Raw genomic sequence first — 25,956 nt, forward strand, 5'->3', positions numbered from 1 at the left:
AAACATTTTATTTTTTTTTAAACCGATTGCCACACAACTTCTATGGGTAATTTTAATAGTAGTAATGTTTTTTTTTTTAATTATTTAGTAAAGTAAATGTACAACAAATGATTAAAAACTAGCAAACATAACACATGTAGCGTTTACACTTTTAGCTTCAATGTGCTGATTAAACAAATGCTTCCTAGTAATATTTTAAAGAGCTATGTTATTTTATTTATTTTTTAAATCAAAATTAATTAAAAATTTTATTTTCATTTTTTTGCTTGCTATGTAGTCAAAAATTGACATGGCTTGTGGGTGGTGTTAAAAACAATTAGAATAATGACCATGGATTAGTCTGGACCCATATCGGGTTATGGTCCATCTGTTACTTTGCTTAATAACTACACTTTCATTTATTAGACCAACTCTGTCATTCTGGGTATTTATGTAACTACACTTATCTATGCCTGGATTAATGTGCATGCTTTATATACACAAGCACATAGATATCATTATTACACTTGTCAGTTCAGGATTCAAGTCATTCCTTTTTTTGCAGCATCAGCCTCAGTAGATAATTTGGAAATGCCTTTCTGACGGTAGACAGCAAACTATCATTCTTAAAAGGGACATGAGTCAAATGTTAAACCTTCATGATTCAAATAGAGCATGCAATTAAAAACACATCTATTACACCCCCCCAACTGTCCCGATTTTTGCGGGACAGTCCCGATTTTAGGGGCCTGTCCCCCTGTCCCGGGTTGCTAGCCATCTGTCCCGATTTGCCCCAGGCATTTTAAAAAAAAAAATATTTTTTTTTTAATTCTGTTGGGCCCATACTCAAGCAGCTGGCTTTGCTCTGACAGGGTTAGATACCTGTTAGATTCCCTGTGGAAAAGGAATGGTGTGTGGGTTAAGCAGGAGTAAGAAGGCTGTATACACTCTGACCACGGGTAATGGTGACCTCTCTAACCTACCTCTGGTAGTGATGATGTCTAACCCCTGGTGATAATACTAGCATGCCTTCAGTTTTATACAATGAGCAGTGCTAATACCAGGGTAATAAACAGTGGCAGCCGCAGACTGCCAGCTAATGTGCTTGCCAACCCCAGGACCCCATACAATTAATTACAAATACCCATATATGATGTAGTGTTTGTGTCTATCTGTATCCATAACTGTGAGTGTGTATCTGTATGTATAAGTTTATGCTATGTAGTGTGTGTGTGTGTGTGTCTGCATGTATAAATGTAAGCTATGTAGTGTGTGTATGTGTATCTGCATGTATAAGTGTATGCTATGTAGTGTGTGTGTGTGTCTGCATGTATAAGTGTATACTATGAAGTGTCTGTGTATCTGCCTGTATAAGTGTATGCTGCATGTATAAGTGTATGTTATGCAATGTGTGTGTGTGTGTGTGTGTGTATATGCCTGTATAAGTGTATGTTATGTAATGTGTGTGTGTGTGTGTATCTGCCTGTATAAGTGTATGCTATGTAGTGTGTGTGTATCTTCGTATGTAAGTGTATGCTATGTAGTGTGTGTGTATCTTCATGTGTAAGTATATGCTATGTAGTGTGTGTGCATCTGCATGTATAAGTGTATGCTATGTAGTGTGTGTGTGTCTGCCTGTATAAGTGTATGCTATGTAGTGTGTGTGTATCTGCATGTATAAGTGTATGCTGCATGTATAAGTGTATGTTATGCAATGTGTGTGTGTGTGTGTATCTGCCTGTATAAGTGTATGTTATGTAATGTGTGTGTGTGTGTGTATCTGCCTGTATAAGTGTATGCTATGTAGTGTCTGTGTATCTGCCTGTATAAGTGTATGCTGCATGTATAAGTGTATGTTATGCAATGTGTGTGTGTGTGTGTGTATCTGCCTGTATAAGTGTATGCTATGTAGTGTGTGTGTATCTTCGTATGTAAGTGTATGCTATGTAGTGTGTGTGTATCTTCATGTGTAAGTGTATGCTATGTAGTGTGTGTGCATCTGCATGTATAAGTGTATGCTATGTAGTGTGTGTGTGTCTGCATGTATAAGTGTATGCTATGTAGTGTGTGTGTATCTGCATGTGTAAGTGTATACTATGTAGTGTGTGTGTATCTGCATGTATAAGTGTATACTATGTAGTGTGTGTGTGTATCTGCATGTATAAGTGTATGCTATGTAGTGTGTGTGTATCTGCATGTGTAAGTGTATACTATGTAGTGTGTGTGTGTATCTGCATGTGTAAGTGTATGCTATGTAGTGTGTGTGTGTATCTGCATGTGTAAGTGTATGCTATGTAGTGTGCTACTGTGCATTTTTGCTGACTTTAAAGGCCAGAATCTAGAATATTAATGATGAATGCAGAGAGCAGTTTTAAATAATTTATTATTAAATGTACAATTAAAGAGACATAATACTCATATGCTAAATCACTTGAAACTGATGCAGTATAACTGTAAAAAGCTGACAGGAAAATATCACCTGAGTATCTCTATGTAAAAAAAAAAGATATTTTACCTCACAATTTCCTCAGCTCACCAGAGTAAGTTCTGTGTAAAAAGTTATACTCAGCTGCTCCCAGCTGCAGGTAAAAAAATAAAAAAAAATGAAGAAATGAACAGCAGCCAATCAGCATCAGCAGTGCTGAGGTCATGAACTCTTACTGTGATCTCATGAGATTTGACTTAACTCTCATGAGATTTCATAGTAAGCTTCCTTTACCTGATTGGTGAAATAATATGAGAGTGCACGATGCTCATCCCTTCAGATGTCCCAGGACAGACATACTAATATGCTGCTTAGAAATCCCTTACAATGGGAGGTGGCTACTGAGCTTTTTACAGCTATGCTGCATCACTTTCAAGTGTTTAAACATTTGGGTATTATGGCCCTTTAAGATAAAAATATTTAGCAATGTATTTGCAAAGGCTTATTAAATACATAGCTCACATAGCCATACCAGTGGTTTGAGCTTGTGTTTGATTTGCTGCCTGTGTATTAAAATATATGACTTTATTTATATTACCTTGGACTTATGATTTTTTGACGGGTGGTGTGTGTGTGTGGGGGGGGGAGGTGTTGTCCCTCTTTTGAATTTTGAAATGTTGGGAGGTATGCTATTATGAAATTTAATTTGTTCTCATTGTATATGTGTGTGTGTTTATTGAGCATTATATGGCAGCAGTATAATAACGAAAACAGATTTTCTTTTTCTTTAACCCCAGTATGTCCCTTTAAAGGGATAGAAAGGTAAAAAATTAGATGTGCACATCATCAGCAAAAATGCTTATAGTAAAAGTTATTACTGTTTTTCTGTGGCATATATCCTGTGAGGGCCTGTACACCAGTAATCAAACATGTCTGCTCAGAGAGTTTTCAGTGGCGTTTAATGCTTCTGAAGACATAATTTGTGTTATGCAAACCACTGGTGACTCGCTGAGCAATCATGGTGTTTGAATATTGGTGTACGGGCCTTTTCTTGCTGAACCACCCCCAGATCACTACTGATCCTGGTGCAAGACTCTGTGGCTTGTAGGCCTCTCTACGTCTCCATCTAACCATTTGATGAACATGTTGGGGCAAAGCTGAAAATTGGACTCATCAGAGAAGATGACCTGGAATTGGGCAGAATTATCTTTGTGAAAGACACATGAATCAAGCCATGTACAAAGTTATCCTGGAAGAAAGCTTGCTTCATTCTGCTCTGACAATGTTCCCAAACTGTGAGGATTGTTTTTTTCCCCAGTAGAACAATGCTCCAAGTCAAACAGCCAGGTCAATCAAGGTGTGGATGATGGACCACCAGATCAAGACCCAGTCATCTCCAGCCCAATCTCCAGACCTGAACCCCAATGAAAGCCTCTGGAATATTATCAAGAAAATGGATGGTCACAAACCATCAAACAAAGCAGAGCTGGTTGACGTTTTGTGCCAGGAGTGGCATAAAGTCACCCAACAGCGATGTGAAAGACTGGTGGAGATCATGCCAGGACGCATGAAAGCTGTGATTGAAAATCGGGGTTATTCCAACAAATATTGATTTCTGAACTGTTGCCAAGTTAAAATATTAAAACTGTGTTTAAAAAAAAAAATGAACTTGTTTGAGGTCTGAAAACACTGCATCTTTTTTTGTTATTTTGACCAGTTGTCATTTTCTGCAAATAAATGTTCTAAATGACAATATTATTATTTGGAATTTGAGAGAAATGTCAGTAGTTTATAGAATAAAACAAAAATGTTAATTTTACACAAACACATACCTATAAATAGTAAAACCAGAGAAACTGATAATTCTGCAGTGGTCTCTTAACTTTTTCCACATCCGTGTATACATATTTTTTTTTGTGTTAATTTGGATGTCCTATTCAAGTAAGTGGCCCTTAAACTTTTGCAGGTACATTTTGCCACAAACAGTTCTAAAAGCTAAAATTCATATAAAATATTGGTTATACTATAGTACACATTTAAATGTTTTCCAATGCTTTAACAACTGCAGATAAAGAGAGGACTGGCAGATATACAACTGGCCCTACATCAGAGTATTTAAATCAAATACAAGTTTTCACATACCATTTATGTTTTCTAGAGAGAGAGCAGAAATCAGGACTTAATACCTACCCTACTTTTCCAGGCATGTATAAAAGTACAGGGATGACTGGAGAGTCTTCATTCCCGTAAGTAATGAATCCCAGTTCACGCAACCTCTTTCTAAAGTATCGGGTGTTCTCTGCAAGCTGACGCACCCTTTGAAGTCCTACCAGGTAAAAATAAAAGCCAGTATAAATGTCAAATGCTTGAAACAAAAGGATGCATTTAAAAGCATCTGTTATAAATGCACACGTTCATTTATAGAACACAATGTACAGTATGTGCTTAAACAGCTCATGGCTTCTAAAGAACAGTATGATTTGTATACATCAGCACTCCGCTATTACACTTTATTTGAATAAAATGTTCATATTTATTTTTGCTGTTTTTGTTACTGCTATATCTTATGTTGTCATATTGTGCTTTAAAGTGAATGTAAAGTTTAAAGGGACACTGAACCCAATTTTTTTCTTTTGTTATTCAGATTGAGCATGCAATTTTAAGCAACTTTCTAATTTACTCCTATTATAAAATTTTCTTCATTGTCTTGGTATCTTTATTTGAAAAGCAAGAATGTAAGTTTAGATGCCGGCCCATTTTTGGTGAACAACCTGGTTTGTTCTTGCTGATTGGTGGATAAATTCACCCACCAATAAACAAGTGCTGTCCAGAGTCTGAACCAATAATTGGCTGGCTCCTTACCTAAGACACCTTCTTTTTCAAATAAAGATAGAAAGAGAACGAAGAAAAATTGATAATAGGAGTAAATTAGAAAGTTGCTTAAAAATTGCATGCTCTATCTGAAAGAAAAAATTGGGTTCAGTGTCCCTTTCATGAATCAGTGCTGGGTTTTTAAAAATACTCTTAAAAACAGGGGCTTTTTCATTCATTAAACTTTACAATGAAGCCCGCAGCTCCTGCTGTACTTAGCACAGCGATGACGAATCTTGCTTCCTCCAATCATTGCGTGCCCCCTTTGGCCTCCAAGTCGGGAGGCCATGCAACGATTTGAGGAAGTCAGATTCGTCATCGCTATGCTAACTCTTTAAATTACATAATGTAATGGTTGAAAATAATTGATGAGAATATTAAAGAGATAGTGAACGAAAAAGTATGTTAGCAATTGCATATAAATCTGTGCAGTAAACGGAGTGTGCACCAAGGTGTCTCACCGGCATATAGCCCACTTCTTCACTCAAGAAAAAAACGTTTGAATAGGTGGTGTAAGTTTTTTACAGTAAAATAAAAAGTTACATAGCGTTTTAGAGAAAAAAATGTTTTTAGCTACAATATCTGTGCACTGCGTTGAATTGTATGTAGCTGTAAAATACCTTTTCATGTGCTATCCCTTTAAAACCAGGAGAAGGTGAGATTTTTTAAAAGACAAAACGTGTTCTTTCCCAAAATGAAGTGAAGTACTACAGCCTCTCACCACAATGTAAGAAGAATACTTTCAGTTGGAAAAACATTAGTGAACATACGGCTAGATTACGAGTTGTGCGTTAGGGTTAAAAAACAGCGTTGAGAGGTCCCAACGCTGCTTTTTAAAGCCCACTGGTATTACGAGTCTTGAAATGACAGGCTCACCGCTCACTTTTTTGGCCAGACTCGGAAATACTGCAAATCCACTTACGTCAATTGCGTATCCTATATTTTCAATGAGACTTGCATAACGCCGCATAACCAAAAGTGAGCGGTAGACCCTCTCCTGTCAAGCCTGGTGCCGCATTTTAAAGTCAGTAGTCAAGAGTTTTACACTATAGCGCTGTAGCATAAAACTCTTAACTAAAGTGCTAGAAAGTACACTAACACCCATAAACTACCTATTAACCCCTAAACCGAGGTCCTCCCACATCGCAAACACTAAAATAAATTTATTAACCCCTAATCTGTCGAACCGGACATCGCCGCCACTATAATAAATATATTAATCCCTAAACTGCCGCACTCCCGCATCGCAAACACTAGTTAAATATTATTAACCCCTAATCTGCCGGCCCTAACATCGCCAACACCTACCTACATTTATTAACCCCTAATCTGCCGACCCCAACATCGCCGCCACTATATTAAATGTATTAACCCCTAAATCTAAGTCTAACCCTAACCCCCCCTAACTTAAATATAATTTAAATCAATCTAAATAAAATTACTATAATTAGCTAAATTATTCCTATTTAAAACTAAATACTTACCGATAAAATAAACCCTAAGATAGATACAATATAACTAATAGTTACATTGTAGCTATCTTAGGGTTTATTTTTATTTTACAGGCAAGTTTGTATTTATTTTAACTAGGTACAATAGTTTTTAAATAGTTAACTATTTAATAACTACCTAGTTAAAATAACACACAGACACATTTACCTGTAAAATAAAACCTAACCTAAGTTACACTATAATTAAATTAATTACCTAAACTAAATACAATTAATTACAATTTAAAAAAAATATCTAAAGTACGAAAAAAAACACTAAATTACAGAAAATAATAAAATAATTACAAGATTTTTAAACTAATTACACCTACTCTAATCCCGCTAACAAAATAAAAAAGCCCCCCAAAATAAAAAAAAGCCCTACCCTACACTAAATTACAAATAGTCCTTAAAAGGGCCTTTTGCGGGCATTGCCCAAAAGTAATCAGCACTTTTACCTGTAAAAAAAAAAAAAAGTATAATTCCCCCCCAACATTAAAACCCACCACCCACACAATCAACCCTACTCTAAAACCCACCCAATCTCCCCTTAAAAAAACCTAACACTAACCCCTTGAAGATCACCCTACCGTGAGACGTCTTCACCCAACTGGGCAGAAGTGGTCCTCCAGACGGGCAGAAGTCTTCATCCAAGCCGGGCAGAAGAGGTCCTCCAGACGGGCAGAAGTCTTCATCCAGATGGCATCTACTATGTTCATCCATCCTGCGCAGAGCGGGTCCATCTTCAAGACATCCAACGCGGAGCATCCTCTTCTTTGTTCGTCCGACGACTGAATGAAGGTTCCTTTAAATGACATCATCCAAGATGGCGTCCCTTCAATTCCAATTGGTTGATAGAATTCTATCAGCCAATCGGAATTAAGGTAGAAAAAATCCAATTGGCTGATGCAATCAGCCAATAGGATTGAACTTCAATCCTATTGGCTGATGCAATCAGCCAATAGGATTGAACTTCAATCCTATTAGCTGATCCAATCAGCCAATAGGATTGAGCTGGCATTATATTGGCTGTTCCAATCAACCAATAGAATGCAAGCTCAATCCTATTGGCTGATTGCATTAGCCAATAGGATTTTTTCTACCTTAATTCTGATTGGCTGATAAAATTCTATCAGCCAATCGGAATTGAAGGGACACCATCTTGGATGACGTCATTTAAAGGAACCTTCATTCAGTCGTCGGACGAACAAAGAAGAGGATGCTCCGCATCGGATGTCTTGAAGATGGACCCGCTCCACGCAGGATGGATGAAGATAGAAGATGCCGTCTGGATGAAGACTTCTGCCCGTCTGGAGGACCTCTTCTGCCTGGCTTGGATGAAGACTTCTGCCATCTGGAGGACCACTTCTGCCCGGCTGGGTGAAGACGTCTCATGGTAGGGTGATCTTCAAGGGGTGTTAGGTATTTTTAAGGGGGGATTGGGTGGGTTTTAGAGTAGGGTTGGTTGTGTGGGTGGTGGGTTTTAATGTTGGGGGGGGGGAGTTATACTTTTTTTTTTTACAGGTAAAAGAGCTGATTACTTTGGGGTAATGCCCTGCAAAAGGCCCTTTTAAGGGCTATTTGTAATTTAGTGTAGGGTAGGGCTTTTTTATTTTGGGGGGCTTTTTATTTTGTTAGGGGGATTAGATTAGGTGTAATTAGTTTAAAAATCTTATAATTATTTTATTATTTTCTGTAATTTAGTTTTTTTTTCAGTACTACATTTTTTTAATTGTAATTAATTGTATTTAGTTTATTTAATTGTAGTGTAGTGTTAGGTGTAATTGTAACTTAGGTTAGGTTTTATTTTACAGGTAAATTTGTCTTTATTTTAACTAGGAAGTTATTAAATAGTTAATAACTATTTAATAACTATTCTACCTAGTTAAAATAAATACAAACTTGCCTGTATAATAAAAATAAACCCTAAGCTAGATACAATGTAACTATTAGTTATATTGTAGCTAGCTTAGGGTTTATTTTATAGGTAAGTATTTAGTTTTAAATATGAATAATTTAGTGAATTGTATTAATTTTATTTAGATTTATTGTAATTATATTTAAGTTGGGGGGGTTTAGGGTTAGATTTAGGGGTTAATAACTTTATTATAGTGGTGGCGACGTTGGGGGCGGCAGATTAGTCGTTAATAAGTGTAGTTAGGTTGCGGCGACATTGGGGGTGACAGATTAGGGGTTCATAAGAATAATGTAGGTGGCGGCGGTGTCTGGAGCGGCAGATTAGGGGTTAATAATATAATGCAGGTGTCGGCGATGTCGGGGGCGGCAGATTAGGGGTTAATAAGTGTAAGATTAGGGGTGTTTAGACTCGTGGTTCATGTTAAGGTGTTAGGTGTAGACATAAAAAGTATTTCCCCATAGGAATCAATGGGGCTGCGTTAGGAGCTGAATGCTGCTTTTTTGCAGGTGTAAGGTTTTTTTTCAGAAGCTCTCCCCCATTGATACATATGGGGAAATCGTGCACAAGCACGTTTTACCTGCTCACCGCTACCATAAGCAGCGCTGGTATTGAGGTGAGATGTGGAGCTAAATTTTGCTCTTCGCTCACTTTTTTGCAGCTAACGCCGGGTTTCTAAAAACCCGCAATACCAGCGTTGTCTGCAAGTGAGCGGTGAGCATAAACTGCTCGTTAGCACCGCACCCCTGTTAATGCAAAACTTGTAATCTAGGTGATAGTTTTTTTGTTTTGAATAAGATTTTAAAGGAACATTATTCTGCAAATGCATTCTATTTACATAATGCCCCCTGCACAAACTAGCCCCGCCATCTGCTACAACGTTTTTTGTTGTTGTTTTTTTAACCAGCGATCATCCAAGTGGTACAGTTAGTGATACATTACACTGCCACAGGGATGTAATGCCGCTGTGCTGTACTTTTGTTTCAGTTTTGGTGTTGACAGGCCATGCTATTGACCATCTTGGAGGATCCTAATAGACTTACACAGAGCAGAAGCATGCTCATCTGTTAGTCTATGGTTAAATTATTTGTTTTTAAAAAATATACAACAGTGTAGAAGGGGCTGGTTGGAACAAAGCTCTGACTGAAGAATGTAAGGCTATTTCCAGATGTAATTTGTTCAAATTCTTAATACTCTCAGACGGCATTATGTGAACATTCAAGCGATGCAGAGAATGCATTGCAGTCAGCTTTACAGTAAAAGGTCTCTTTAATGTACCTTAAAGTGTAGAACAAGAATGTTAAATAAAGAAAGCTGCTATATATTTCTAATTGAATCTAATATTTTATATATATTAGAGGACACCACATAGTGCAAACAAAATCTATGTTTTCGAGAGTTTATCATACAATTGAATAAGATATATATTTCAATAGTTTTCAGTGGTTGGTGATTTAATCTACAGTTTCCACAATGACTGGCAGATAGATTCCTTAGCCGGGAATGAGGTCCGCCCGTCAATTGATTAATTGGGCCAATCAACTCAACAAAAACACTTCTGTAGTTAGCTCTGCAAAGTGTATTTTTTTCCTAAGCAACATCTTTAAAGCAACATGAAAGCCACAATCGTTCATGGCTAGGGAACACTTTTAAACAACTTTCCAATTTACTTCTATCACATTTGCTTTGACCTCTTGGTATCCTTTGCTGAAGGAGCAGAAATGATCTACTAGGAACTAGCTGATCCCATTGAGTCATATATGTGCAGCCACCAGTCAGCAGCTAGCTCTCAGAGGTGCACTGCTGCTATTGAGCCTACCTAGGTATGCTTTTCAAGAACATATACAAAGAGAATAAAGCAAATTAGATAATATAAGTACACTAGAAAGTTATTTAAAATTTCTCTCTCTCTGTATCATAAAAGAAAAACAAAATGGCTTTCATGTTCCTTTAACCATAGAAGTTTGCATCTTTCATGTTGTTGTTTTTTTTAGAGGTCAGTTGCTTAGCAAAAAGATTATATTATATATATATATATATATATATATATATATATATATATATATATATATATATATACATATATATACATACACACACTGTATATCTGATTCATGAAAGTTTAATTTTGATTTTACTGCATCTTTAACATAGATAATGCAATTTAGAGAATTTTCAATTATATATTATAAAAAATTATCTTGTTACTTCATATCCTTACTATTTAATATCCCACCCCCCAAAGAAAAAATAATAATCTTGAATATACTACTTAAAATTTATTGTTAATTTGTGTAAACTGTGATTGTGGCTGATATTGTGAATCTGTGTAAAAAAAAAAACTGTTTTAAAACAAAGAATATCTGTACATATAATATAATAGCAATTAAAACTGCAATGCAAAAAAAAAAAATTGCAAAATTGCATTATTGTAAAATAAATGTTTTTAAAGCATTTAATACAGTCATTTTGTTAACATAATTTACAAGGTTTTGCAAATCAGGAGAAGTATAAGAATACAGCCCTTAAAACAGCCTACTGGGATCAATGCTCCTGGTCTCCTTTGCTGTGACCATTAAGGTATAAAAACAAATTAATTTGGGCTCTAATTTAAAGGATTACTTTCTGTTATAATTTTTAAGCTAAACAACTAACATATTAAAGTTAATAAACATTAATTAAAACCTACTGACCTATATTTTCTCCAAAACAAAGTTTCATAATGTTCTAAAAGTTATATCTTTTATTCACCGATGATGTCACGTTATCCTGCCCACTATTTTCAGCACTGCATGTTCAAAATACTTAAACCAATAACTTTGTTTAAAGCGCCATTTTGAAACCTAGGTATTGTAAACTGATTGGTACAGAGCAAAGGATACCCACGAAGTGGGTTTGGAAAACAATTAAATTTGCAGACAAGATTTCTGATATACGGTAGAGATATGTTAATGAAATGCTATTGATAAAAAGCGTATTTGGGGTAGTTAGTTAGTAACAGGCATAGAAAATATTTACTTACAGTGGCCCTTTAACTAATTACTGTGGAGAATGTTGAAGGGACAGTCAAATATTGCTATACCCATGTGTTCTCCGTGGGGGTGGAATGAGCACAGTTTTCAGAGGTATTTTACAACAAAAGCAGGTAAAAAAAACTAAATTTATGCTTACCTGATAAATGTATTTCTTCAAGATATGGTGAGCCCACGGGATCATCTTAATTAATGTTGGGAATATCACTCCTCGCCAGCAGGAGGCGGCAAAGAGCACCACAGTAAAACTGTTAAGTATCACTTCCCTACCCATAAACCCCAGTCATTCGAACGCAAGTAAATGGAGAAAGGAAAGCAACACAAGGTGTGGAGGTGTCTGAGGTTTAGTAAAAAACTCTTGAAAAAAGGGGTGTGTCTGTGGACTCACCATATCTTGAAGAAATAAATTTATCAGGTAAGCATAAATTTTGTTTTCTTCCAAAGATATGGTGAGTTCACAGGTTCATCTTAATTACTGTTGGGAACCAATACCCAAGCTAGAGGACACAGATGAATAGGGAGGGATAAGAACAAGCATGCCTAAACGGAAGGCACCAACCAAAAGCCGCCTCAGCCGAGGCAAAAGTATCAAATCTGTAAAATTTGGAAAAAGTATGTAAAGAAGACCAAGTTGCAGCCTTGCAAATTTCCTCCGTAGAAGCTTAATTTTTGAAAGCCCAAGAAGAGGCTACAGTCCTGGTGGAATGAGCCGTAATTCTCTCTGGAGTTTGCTTCCCAGCAGATTCTTACACCAGGTGAATCACACTTCACAACCAAAAAGCAAGAGTAGAAGCAGTAGATTTCTGACCTCTACACTTCCCTGAAAAACAAAGAGAGCAGAAGACTTGCGAAAATCCTTAGTCGCTTCTAAATAAAAATTAAGAGCACGAACCACGTCCAGATTGTGCAACAAACGTTCTTTATCCGAAGAAAGGTCTCGGACACAGAGATGGAACCACAGTCTCCTGATTAATATTCTTTGTAGACACAACCTTGGGAAGAAACCCCAACTTAGTGCGAAGAACCGCCATATCCGCACGAAAAATAAGATAAGGGGAATCAAACTGCAAGGCGGAAAGCTCAGATATTCTCTACGCAGAAGAAATAGCCAAAAGAAATAAAACCTACTAGGATAACAACTTAATGTCCACAGAATGCATTGGTTCTGAGATTTCTAAGATTAAGATTACAAGGAGGAGCAACAGGTTTAAACACAGGCCTGACTCTGACCAAGGCCTGACAAAAAGACTGAACATCTGGCACATCTGCCAAACGTTTATGTAACAAAACAGATAAGGCCGAGATTTGACCCTTCAAACTGCTGGCAGATAACCCTTTCTCCAGACCCTCCTGGAGGAAAGACAGAATTCTTGGAATCCTAACCCTCCATATCTTAGGGTAAATCTTCAGAGTAACAAGCTTACAAGCCTGAATCATAGTCTTGATGACCGACTCTGAGAAACCGCACTTAGACAGAATCAAGCATTCAATCTCCAAGCAGTCAGCTCCAGAGAAACGAGATTTGGATAAAGAAAGAGCCCCTGCAGAAGAAGGTCCTTCCTCAGGGGTAACTTCCACAGGGGTAGAAACGACATCTCCACTAGGTCCGCATACCAAATCCTTTGAGGCCAAGCTGGGGCAATTAGGATCACTGATGCTCTTTCCTGTTTTATACGATCAATCACCTGTGGAAGTAGAGCAAAAGGAGAAAACAGATAAGCCATTCTGAGGTTCCAAGGAACTGCTAACGCATCTATTAGAAAGGCCTGAGGGTCCCTTGACCTGGAACCGTACTTCTGAAGTTTGGCATTTTAACGAGACGCCATCAGATCCAACTCCGGAACCCCCCATTTGGAGGTTAGCCTGGAGAAAACTTCCGGATGAAGTTCCCGCTCCTCGGGATGAAAAGTCTGTCTGCTTAGGAAATCCGCTTCCCAATTGTCCACGCCCGGAATGTGAATGGCAGAAAGGCAACAGCAGTGATCTTCCGCTCACTGAATGATCCGAGCCACCTCCTTCATGGCTAGAGAACTCAGAGTCCCCCCTGGTGGTTAATGTAAGCCACTGAGGTTATGTTGTCTGATAGGAATCTGATGAACTGGGACAAAGCCAATTGAGGCCAACTTTTAAGGAGTTCCAGGCTGCTCCCCAGCCCAACAGGCTGGCATCCATGGTCACGATCACCCATGAGGGTCTCCAAAAGCAAGTGCCCTGGGACAGGTGCTCCTGAGAGCCACCACAGAAGGGAATCCCTCGTCTTCTGATCTAGAACTATCTTTGGGGGTAGATCCACATAATCTCCATTCCATCAACTGAGCATGCACAACTGCAGGTCTCTCAGATGAAAATGAGCAAATGGGACGATGTCCATGGAAGCCACCATCAGACCAATTACTTCCATACATTGCGCGACTGAAGGATGTACCGTCGTCTGCAGAGATCAGCAAAAGGATAAAATCTTTGCTATTCTGACCTCCGTCAGAAAAATCTTCATCAGGACAGTCTATGATAGTCCCTAGGAAAACTACCCTTGTCGCCGGAACCAAGGAGATCTTTTCCATGTTTACTTTCCACCCGTGAGATCAGAGAAAGGACAGTAACATCTCTGTGTAAGATGCTGCTTGAGGAAAAGATGGTGCCTGGACCAGAATATCGTCCAGATAGGGAGCTACTGCAATCCCCCTGGACCGAACCACGGTCAAGAGAGCTCCTAAAACCTTCGAGAATAGCCTGGGAGCCGTGGCAAGACCAAAATGTAGGGCCACGAACTGGAAGTGTTGGTTGAGAAAGGCAAACCTCAGGAATTTGTGATGATCCTTGTGAATGGGAACATGCAAACAGGTTTGAGTAAAACCCCAGACCCTATTCCTGCTTTGGAACAGGGACAATCACTCCCAGAGACCAGAGGTATAGAACGCATTTTAAGAACGCCTCTCTTTTTATCCGGTCTTCAGATAATCTGGAAAGGTAAAACCTGTCCCTGGGAGAGCAATTTTTGAACTCCAACCTGTAGCCCTGAGAAACAATTTCCACAGCCCAAGGGTCTGGAACGTCTCTTATCCAGACCTGAGAAAACTGAGGCAGTCTGCCCCCTACCTGATCCAAGCCTGGATCGGGGGCCACCCCTTCATGCGGACTTAGAGTCGGTCGCAGGCTTTTTAGACTGCTTTCCCTTACTCCAAGACTGATTTGGTTTGCTATTGTCCTGTTTGGACAAAGAAGAGGACGGCTTTCCTCTAAAATTCCGAAAGGATGAAAATTACTCTGACATCCCTTTGGTCTGTTCTTCTTATCTTGAGGCAGAAAGGACCCCTTTCCGCCTGTAATGTCAGAAATGATTTCTGCCAAACTTGGACCAAATAAGGTCTTTCCCTTATATGGAAGTGCCATCAGCTTGACCTTAGACAAAACATCGGCTGACCAAAACTTTAGCCATAAATCTCTTCTGGCAAAAACTGCGAAACTAGGAGCTTTAGCTCCAAGTCTAAGCACCTGAAGGACAGCGTATGCTATATAGGAATTGGCTAATTTAAGAGCCCTGATCCTATCCTGAATCTCGACTAAAGGTGTCTCTTCCTGAAGAGAATCCGACAAGGCATCAGATCAATAGGTAGCTGCAGTAGTCACCGTAGCAATACATACTACTGGTTGCCATTGTAGACCTAAATGTACATAAATCTTTTTTTAATTACACCTCCATCTTTTTATCCATGGGATCTTTGAAAGAGCAACTATCCTCAATAGGAATAGTGGTTCTCTAAGCCAGGGTAGAAATGGCCCCTTCCACCTTGGGTACCGAAGATCAAGACTCCTTGATAGATGACTCCACCGGAAACATTTTCCTAAACACTGGGGACGAAGAAAAAGCCACTCCCATTCCTAAGTTATAATTTCCTTAGCTCTATCTGGTACAGGAAAAACCTCAGAAAAGGAAGGAACATCAAAAAAACTATTACGTTTACTAGACTTCATAGGTGTGACCACCGCCTGGGACTCCGAGTCATCCAAGGTTGCTAAAACCTCCTTCAACAGTAAACAAAGGTGTTCAAGCTTAAATCTGAAGGAATGTCCTTCACCATCAGAAGAAGGCGTTATATTGTCCGAATCTGAGATTTCACCCTTAGAATGAGTCTTTATCATCATCAGATCTATGAGGAGCCTGAGACTCAGCACCAGGAAGAGATACCTTATTGTCTGAATTCTTAATTTTCGTCTTGCGCTTCCCCTGAAACCTGGGAAACTTGGCTAAGGCTGCAGATACCGCTGAGGATACTTGTGCAGCAATCTCTGCTTTTAAAAACACTCCACTGGGAGTTAGCGAGGAACCGCAGGACACAGTGTTAGAGGCTTGGGACAAAATAGGAGATGGCCCTGGTAATACCTGGACAGCATCTTTCTGAGAGACATTAGGCTCCACATTAAAAAAAAAATCTTTACCCTGTAAAGTTTGTTTAACACAGGAGTACCAGAATTGCATGGGGGCAGCAATTTGTGCATCTCAACACAACAAACATGGGTTAAATTGAGCGGACTCCTGATCCATGTCAGACATGCCTGATTACTATCACCACGGGCCGTTACCGTTTGACAGAGATAAATAAAAAACTTTGTGTTTAATGGCTGCTTGAAAGTGTAAAATATAAGGGCAACTGGTTAACAATAAAACAGATTATGCCAGAAGATGAGCGTTATTGCGCTGACTAAACCTCCCTCCACACCTCAGTATACTGAGGTGCCTCCTTACCGCCACCGTGTAACAGGATTAATCCACCGACCTTCTCCTTCTAGTGCTACTTCAAAGAAAACTGCCAAAGCTGAAGTAAAACAATCTCTGTAGAGAACAGAGCAAGGAGGAAGGCCGATCATGTGATCAAACGTAAGGGAGGTGTGAAAAACTCCAGCGGAACTACGGAGGAGGGGGGCATGGCCATACTGAATATACATGCTGCAATGGCATTAATAAGGAAAGAAGATCTAATTCCAAGAAAAAGCACCAAAGTACCCAATACACAGCGCTCACATATAAAAAAGCCCCAAAAACGAGCCCTCTGTTTAGGATAACATAAACCATACTAGTGTCTCAATAAAAAAACATAATTTATGTAAGAACTTACCTGATAAATTCATTTCTTTCATATTAGCAAGAGTCCATGAGCTAGTGACGTATGGGATATACATTCCTACCAGGAGGGGCAAAGTTTCCCAAACCTCAAAATGCCTATAAATACACCCCTCACCACACCCACAATTCAGTTTAACGAATAGCCAAGAAGTGGGGTGATAAAAAAGTGCGAAAGCATATAAAATAAGGAATTGGAATAATTGTGCTTTATACAAAATCATAACCACCACAAAAAAAGGGCGGGCCTCATGGACTCTTGCTAATATGAAAGAAATGAATTTATCAGGTAAGTTCTTACATAAATTATGTTTTCTTTCATGTAATTAGCAAGAGTCCATGAGCTAGTGACGTATGGGATAATGATTACCCAAGATGTGGATCTTTCCTCACAAGAGTCACTAGAGAGGGAGGGATAAAATAAAGACAGCCAATTCCTGCTGAAAATAATCCACACCCAAAATAAAGTTTAACGAAAAACATAAGCAGAAGATTCAAACTGAAACCGCTGCCTGAAGTACTTTTCTACCAAAAACTGCTTCAGAAGAAGAAAATACATCAAAATGGTAGAATTTAGTAAAAGTATGCAAAGAGGACCAAGTTGCTGCTTTGCAAATCTGATCAACCGAAGCTTCATTCCTAAACGCCCAGGAAGTAGAAACTGACCTAGTAGAATGAGCTGTAATTCTCTGAGGCGGAGTTTTACCCGACTCAACATAGGCAAGATGAATTAAAGATTTCAACCAAGATGCCAAAGAAATGGCAGAAGCTTTCTGGCCTTTTCTAGAACCGGAAAAGATAACAAATAGACTAGAAGTCTTTCTGAAAGATTTAGTAGCTTCAACATAATATTTCAAAGCTCTAACAACATCCAAAGAATGCAACGATTTCTCCTTAGAATTCTTAGGATTAGGACATAATGAAGGAACCACAATTTCTCTACTAATGTTGTTGGAATTCACAACTTTAGGTAAAAATTCAAAAGAAGTTCGCAACACCGCCTTATCCTGATGAAAAATCAGAAAAGGAGACTCACAAGAAAGAGCAGATAATTCAGAAACTCTTCTGGCAGAAGAGATGGCCAAAAGGAACAAAACTTTCCAAGAAAGTAATTTAATGTCCAATGAATGCATAGGTTCAAACGGAGGAGCTTGAAGAGCCCCCAGAACCAAATTCAAACTCCAAGGAGGAGAAATTGACTTAATGACAGGTTTTATACGAACCAAAGCTTGTACAAAACAATGAATATCAGGAAGAATAGCAATCTTTCTGTGAAAAAGAACAGAAAGAGCAGAGATTTGTCCTTTCAAGGAACTTGCGGACAAACCTTTATCTAAACCATCCTGAAGAAACTGTAAAATTCTCGGAATTCTAAAAGAATGCCAAGAAAAATGATGAGAAATACACCAAGAAATATAAGTCTTCCAGACTCTATAATATATCTCTCTAGATACAGATTTACGAGCCTGTAACATAGTATTAATCACAGCGTCAGAGAAACCTCTTTGACGAAGAATCAAGCGTTCAATCTCCATACCTTTAAATTTAAGGATTTCAGATCCTGATGGAAAAAAGGACCTTGTGACAGAAGGTCTGGTCTTAACGGAAGAGTCCACGGTTGGCAAGAGGCCATCTGGACAAGATCCGCATACCAAAACCTGTGAGGCCATGCCGGAGCTACCAGCAGAACAAACGAGCATTCCTTCAGAATCTTGGAGATTACTCTTGGAAGAAGAACTAGAGGCGGAAAGATATAGGCAGGATGATACTTCCAAGGAAGTGATAATGCATCCACTGCCTCCGCCTGAGGATCCCGGGATCTGGACAGATACCTGGGAAGTTTCTTGTTTAGATGGGACGCCATCAAATCTATTTCTGGAAGTTCCCACATTTGAACGATCTGAAGAAATACCTCTGGGTGAAGAGACCATTCGCCCGGATGCAACGTTTGGCGACTGAGATAATCCGCTTCCCAATTGTCTACACCTGGGATATGAACCGCAGAGATTAGACAGGAGCTGGATTCCGCCCAAACCAAAATTCGAGATACTTCTTTCATAGCCAGAGGACTGTGAGTTCCTCCTTGATGATTGATGTATGCCACAGTTGTGACATTGTCTGTCTGAAAACAAATGAACGATTCTCTCTTCAGAAGAGGCCAAAACTGAAGAGCTCTGAAAATTGCACGGAGTTCCAAAATATTGATCGGTAATCTCACCTCCTGAGATTCCCAAACTCCTTGTGCTGTCAGAGATCCCCACACAGCTCCCCAACCTGTGAGACTTGCATCTGTTGAAATTACAGTCCAGGTCGGAAGCACAAAAGAAGCCCCCTGAATTAAACAATGGTGATCTGTCCACCACGTTAGAGAGTGTCGAACAATCGGTTTTAAAGATATTAATTGAGATATCTTTGTGTAATCCTTGCACCATTGATTCAGCATACAAAGCTGAAGAGGTCGCATGTGAAAACGAGCAAAGGGGATCGCGTCCGATGCAGCAGTCATAAGACCTAGAATTTCCATGCATAAGGCTACCGAAGGGAATGATTGTGACTGAAGGTTTCGACAAGCTGCCATCAGTTTTAGACGCCTCTTGTCTGTTAAAGACAGAGTCATGGACACTGAATCTATTTGGAAACCCAGAAAGGTTACCCTTGTCTGAGGAATCAATGAACTTTTTGGTAAATTGATCCTCCAACCATGATCTTGAAGAAACAACACAAGTCGATTCGTATGAAATTCTGCTAAATGTAAAGACTGAGCAAGTACCAAGATATCGTCCAAATAAGGAAATACCACAATACCCTGTTCTCTGATTACAGACAGAAGGGCACCGAGAACCTTTGTAAAAATTTTTGGAGCTGTAGCAAGGCCAAACGGCAGAGCCACAAACTGGTAATGCTTGTCCAGAAAAGAGAATCTCAGGAACCGATAATGATCCGGATGAATCGGAATATGCAGATATGCATCCTGTAAATCTATTGTGGACATATAATTCCCTTGCTGAACAAAAGGCAAGATAGTCCTTACAGTTACCATCTTGAACGTTGGTATCCTTACATAACGATTCAATATTTTTAGATCCAGAACTGGTCTGAAGGAATTCTCCTTCTTTGGTACAATGAAGAGATTTGAATAAAACCCCATCCCCTGTTCCTGAACTGGAACTGGCATAATTACTCCAGTCAACTCTAGATCTGAAACACAATTCAGAAATGCTTGAGCTTTTACTGGATTTACTGGGACACGGGAAAGAAAAAATCTCTTTGCAGGAGGTCTCATCTTGAAACCAATTCTGTACCCTTCTGAAACAATGTTCTGAATCCAAAGATTGTGAACAGAATTGATCCAAATTTCTTTGAAAAAACGTAACCTGCCCCCTACCAGCTGAGCTGGAATGAGGGCCGCACCTTCATGTGGACTTAGAAGCAGGCTTTGCCTTTCTGGCTGGCTTGGATTTATTCCAGATTGGAGATGGTTTCCAAACTGAAACTGCTCCTGAGGATGAAGGATCAGGTTTTTGTTCTTTGTTGAAACGAAAGGAACGAAAACGATTATTAGCTCTGTTTTTACCCTTAGATTTTTTATCCTGTGGTAAAAAAGTTCCTTTCCCACCAGTAACAGTTGAAATAATAGAATCCAACTGAGAACCAAATAATTTGTTACCCTGGAAAGAAATGGAAAGTAGAGTTGATTTAGAAGCCATATCAGCATTCCAAGTCTTAAGCCATAAAGCTCTTCTAGCTAAAATAGCTAGAGACATAAACCTGACATCAACTCTGATAATATCAAAGATGGCATCACAGATAAAATTATTAGCATGCTGAAGAAGAATAATAATATCATGAGAATCATGATGTGTTACTTGTTGCGCTAAGGTTTCCAACCAAAAAGTTGAAGCTGCAGCAACATCAGCCAAAGATATAGCAGGTCTAAGAAGATTACCTGAACACAGATCAGCTTTTCTTAGAAAGGATTCAATTTTCCTATCTAAAGGATCCTTAAACGAAGTACCATCTGACGTAGGAATAGTAGTACGTTTAGCAAGGGTAGAAATAGCCCCATCAACTTTAGGGATTTTGTCCCAAAATTCTAATCTGTCAGACGGCACAGGATATAATTGCTTAAAACGTTTAGAAGGAGTAAATGAATTACCCAATTTATCCCATTCTTTGGAAATTACTGCAGAAATAGCATTAGGAACAGGAAAAACTTCTGGAATAACCACAGGAGATTTAAATACCTTATCCAAACGTTTAGAATTAGTATCAAGAGGACCAGAATCCTCTATTTCTAAAGCAATTAGAACTTCTTTAAGTAAAGAACGAATAAATTCCATTTTAAATAAATATGAAGATTTATCAGCATCAACCTCTGAGACAGAATCCCCTGAACCAGAAGAGTCATCAGAATCAGAATGATGATGTTCATTTAAAAATTCATCTGTAGGGAGAGAAGTTTTAAAAGATTTTTTACGTTTACTAGAAGGAGAAATAACAGACATAGCCTTCTTTATGGATTCAGAAACAAAATCTCTTATGTTATCAGGAACATTCTGCACCTTAGATGTTGAAGGAACTGCAAACAGGCAATGGTACTTTACTAAAGGAAATATTATCTGCATTAACAAGTTTGTCATGACAATCAATACAAACAACAGCTGGAGGAATAGCTACCAAAAGTTTACAGCAGATACACTTAGCTTTGGTAGATCCAGCACTAGACAGCGATTTTCCTGTAGTATCTTCTGACTCAGATGCAACGTGAGACATCTTGCAATATGTAAGAGAAAAAACAACAACATATAAAGCAAAATTGATCAAATTCCTTAAATGACAGTTTCAGGAATGGGAAAAAATGCCAAAGAACAAGCTTCTAGCAACCAGAAGCAATGAAAAATGAGACTTAAATAATGTGGAGACAAAAGCGACGCCCATATTTTTTAGCGCCAAATAAGACGCCCACATTATTTGGCGCCTAAATGCTTTTTGGCGGCAAAAATGACGCCACATCCGGAACGCCGACATTTTTGGCGCAAAATAACGTAAAAAAATGACGCAACTTCCGGCGACACGTATGACGACGGAAACGGAAAATAATTTTTGCGCCAAAAAAGTCCGCGCCAAGAATGACGCAATAAAATGAAGCATTTTCAGCCCCCGCGAGCCTAACAGCCCACAGGGAAAATAGTCAAATTTTTGAAGGTAAGAAAAAATGATTAAATCAAATGCATTATCCCAAATATGAAACTGACTGTCTGAAAAATAAGGAATATATATATCGTCGATCTGAAAAGGGAGGTAAGAGATGAATCTCTACGACCGATAACAGAGAACCTATGAAATAGACCCCGTAGAAGGAGATCACTGCATTCAAATAGGCAATACTCTCCTCACATCCCTCTGACATTCACTGCACGCTGAGAGGAAAACCGGGCTCCAACTTGCTGCGGAGCGCATATCAACGTAGAATCTAGCACAAACTTACTTCACCACCTCCATCGGAGGCAAAGTTTGTAAAACTGAATTGTGGGTGTGGTGAGGGGTGTATTTATAGGCATTTTGAGGTTTGGGAAACTTTGCCCCTCCTGGTAGGAATGTATATCCCATACGTCACTAGCTCATGGACTCTTGCTAATTACATGAAAGAAAACACTGTGTCTGCAGACATGCCATAGCGAAACCCTTACACCAGGGTGAACTAATAACATCCCAATACACTAGCAAGGTAAACCATTTAAGTGCCCCTATTAACCACCTGGAAGACCAGCACTTACCTGCTCAGCTGTCCGGCATGAAGACAGTAGTCCCTAGGTATGAGAGGACACTTCTTCCTCACAGAGACCTGATAAAAATGCAGATAACAAAGTAACCAACTTTGGTATCTGAAAACAGGGCAGCAATGTGGGAAAAACTCAGCATGCACCTCTTTGCAAGTTCTCCACTGCTTTAAAGCTTTTACAGCTCGACTGTAAAGGCTAACGTGGAGTATAGCTATACCATGAAACTTGCTTGAAGTAATCAATCTTCTCATAAAAAAACATTTAAACTACACACTAACTTCACCTCCTCCATGCACGAAAGGCAAAGAGAATGACTGGGGTTTATGGGTAGGGAAGTGATAGTTAACAGTTTTACTTTGGTGCTCTTTGCCTCCTCCTGCTGGCGAGGCGTGATATTCTCAACAGTAATTAAGATGAACCCGTGGACTCACCATATCTTTGGAAGAAATAAATATAGAATAAATGTATAATGTAATTCTTTCCTTCATTAAACATTAAAAAAGAGGAAAAAAAAGCAGAAATAACAAAATACATGGTGCCAGGTTTTCTTTACATAGGAAATATCAATGGAAATGGTGCTTGCTCCACTGTTCATTTCTAAGCTTTATTAGAAACTGTCACTTTTACAGCCATGTTGCACATGTGCAAAATTATTGGATATAAACCACCAACCACAACTTTGAGCTTGAAGCATTTTTCCCCAACACTTATAGGAATTAAAGCTCTATAAACTAAACAATGTTTTAGTTTCTAGTATGATAGATTTTAGGAAAACATGCTTTCTGATTAAAACTTGTAATAATTGGCTACAACCTGCTATTTGGTTTGGTTTAACCATTTTTTTTTAATGTACTGGGTGAGCTGAGGCCACAAATGCTTTTGTAACTTTCCCGTTCTAAAGCAAAACATCTGCACGGAGGAGACTTCTTTACTACAAAGCAAGCCAGACCTTAATACAAACAGAGGTCTGTGGTATTTTTAAAAGAATATTTTTGGCATACCGTTTCTCCACAGAAATCCACTCTCAACTTGCAGCTATATTTTCTAAAAACAAGACAAAATAGTCTTTAAAAAATACTTTGCTTTCCATAGACATGGCTTCTCAATAAAATCTACCAGATGTAGAATATTGTCTAGTGGTTTCCAACCATATCCTAGTTGTGACTATTACAAACCATATTAAAACAATGTCAAACCAGGAATAAATCATTTATACTACAACTATACATTAAATAATGTAGTGCTTTATTTAAAGGAATATAAAACCCAAACGTTTTCTTTCGTGATTCAGATAGCCTCAAACTTGGCCCTCTAGAGGTTTTTGAACTACATTTCCCATGATGCTCAGCCAATGTAGTTCCAAAACCTCTGGAGGGCCAAGTTTGAGGATGTCTGATATAGACCATGCAATTTTAAGCAACTTTCTAATATACTCCTATTATTAATTTTCTTTGTTCTCTTAGCATCTTTATTTGAAAAGCAGGAATGTAAGCTTAGGAGCCGGCCTATTTTTTGTTCAGCACCTGGGTAGCACTTGCTGTTCAATGGCTAAATTGAATTACTTTTAAATATATCTGATGATTTTATGTATAGGAATATCTATTTAAAAATACAAAGAACATTGAAATTTGAAATATGTACATTACATACATAGTAAAACACATTGGGCCAAATTACAAGTGGAGCACTGATATTACAATTTGAAAGTAAACGTGATTGCTTGAAAGCAATCGCAAATTACGCTAGAATAATTACTGCGACTTCAGAGCTTTGGTTAGGGTAACTTTTAAGCTTTATGTGTTTTGCAAAACAAAAGTTGCACAAAACACATAAAAACTACATTACAAAGTATAGTTACACTCATAATAACACCATCTAATAAAAATGATTAAAAAACATAATTTATGTAAGAACGTACCTGATAAATTCATTTCTTTCATATTAGCAAGAGTCCATGAGCTAGTGACGTATGGGATATACATTCCTACCAGGAGGGGCAAAGTTTCCCAAACCTCAAAATGCCTATAAATACACCCCTCACCACACCCACAAATCAGTTTAACGAATAGCCAAGAAGTGGGGTGATAAGAAAAAAGTGCGAAGCATAAATATAAGGAATTGGAATAATTGTGCTTTATACAAAAAAAAAATCATAACCACCACAAAAAAGGGTGGGCCTCATGGACTCTTGCTAATATGAAAGAAATGAATTTATCAGGTAAGTTCTTACATAAATTATGTTTTCTTTCATGTAATTAGCAAGAGTCCATGAGCTAGTGACGTATGGGATAATGACTACCCAAGATGTGGATCTTCCACGCAAGAGTCACTAGAGAGGGAGGGATAAAATAAAGACAGCCAATTCCGCTGAAAATAATCCACACCCAAACAAAGTTTAAAACTTATAATGAAAAAAACTGAAATTATAAGCAGAAGAATCAAACTAAAACAGCTGCCTGAAGTACTTTTCTACCAAAAACTGCTTCAGAAGAAGAAAACACATCAAAATGGTAGAATTTAGTAAAAGTATGCAAAGAAGACCAAGTTGCTGCTTTGCAAATCTGATCAACCGAAGCTTCATTCCTAAACGCCCAGGAAGTAGAAACTGACCTAGTAGAATGAGCTGTAATCCTTTGAGGCGGAGTTTTACCCGACTCGACATAAGCATGATGAATTAAAGATTTCAACCAAGATGCCAAAGAAAAGGCAGAAGCCTTCTGACCTTTCCTAGAACCGGAAAAGATAACAAATAGACTAGAAGTCTTTCGGAAATTCTTAGTAGCTTCAACATAATATTTCAAAGCTCTAACTACATCCAAAGAATGCAATGATTTCTCCTTAGAATTCTTAGGATTAGGACATAATGAAGGAACCACAATTTCTCTACTAATGTTGTTAGAATTCACAACCTTAGGTAAAAATTTAAAAGAAGTTCGCAACACCGCCTTATCCTGATGAAAAATCAGAAAAGGAGACTCACAAGAAAGAGCAGATAACTCAGAAACTCTTCTGGCAGAAGAGATGGCCAAAAGGAACAAAACTTTCCAAGAAAGTAATTTAATGTCCAAAGAATGCATAGGTTCAAACGGAGGAGCTTGAAGAGCCCCCAGAACCAAATTCAAACTCCAAGGAGGAGAAATTGACTTAATGACAGGTTTTATACGAACCAAAGCTTGTACAAAACAATGAATATCAGGAAGATTAGCAATCTTTCTGTGAAAAAGAACAGACAGAGCTGAGATTTGTCCTTTCAAGGAACTTGCAGACAAACCTTTATCCAAACCATCCTGAAGAAACTGTAAAATTCTCAGAATTCTAAAAGAATGCCAGGAAAAATGATGA

At 38.4% G+C, this 25,956-nt stretch overlaps 1 protein-coding gene across 2 annotated transcripts in view; it reads right to left on the minus strand.

Annotated features, from left to right (window-relative positions):
• Window positions 1-25,956, minus strand: part of SPTLC3 (serine palmitoyltransferase long chain base subunit 3) — a 307,205-nt gene that overhangs the window by 37,927 nt on the left and 243,322 nt on the right. For both annotated transcript variants that reach the window (XM_053712140.1, XM_053712139.1), the window contains exon 10: window positions 4,595-4,730. In XM_053712140.1, coding sequence (XP_053568115.1) covers window positions 4,595-4,730 — 136 coding nt within the window. The remainder of the gene's footprint in view (window positions 1-4,594; window positions 4,731-25,956) is intronic.

The sequence above is a fragment of the Bombina bombina genome, chromosome 4 (genome assembly GCF_027579735.1).
Source record: "Bombina bombina isolate aBomBom1 chromosome 4, aBomBom1.pri, whole genome shotgun sequence".
Classification (NCBI taxonomy): domain Eukaryota; kingdom Metazoa; phylum Chordata; class Amphibia; order Anura; family Bombinatoridae; genus Bombina; species Bombina bombina.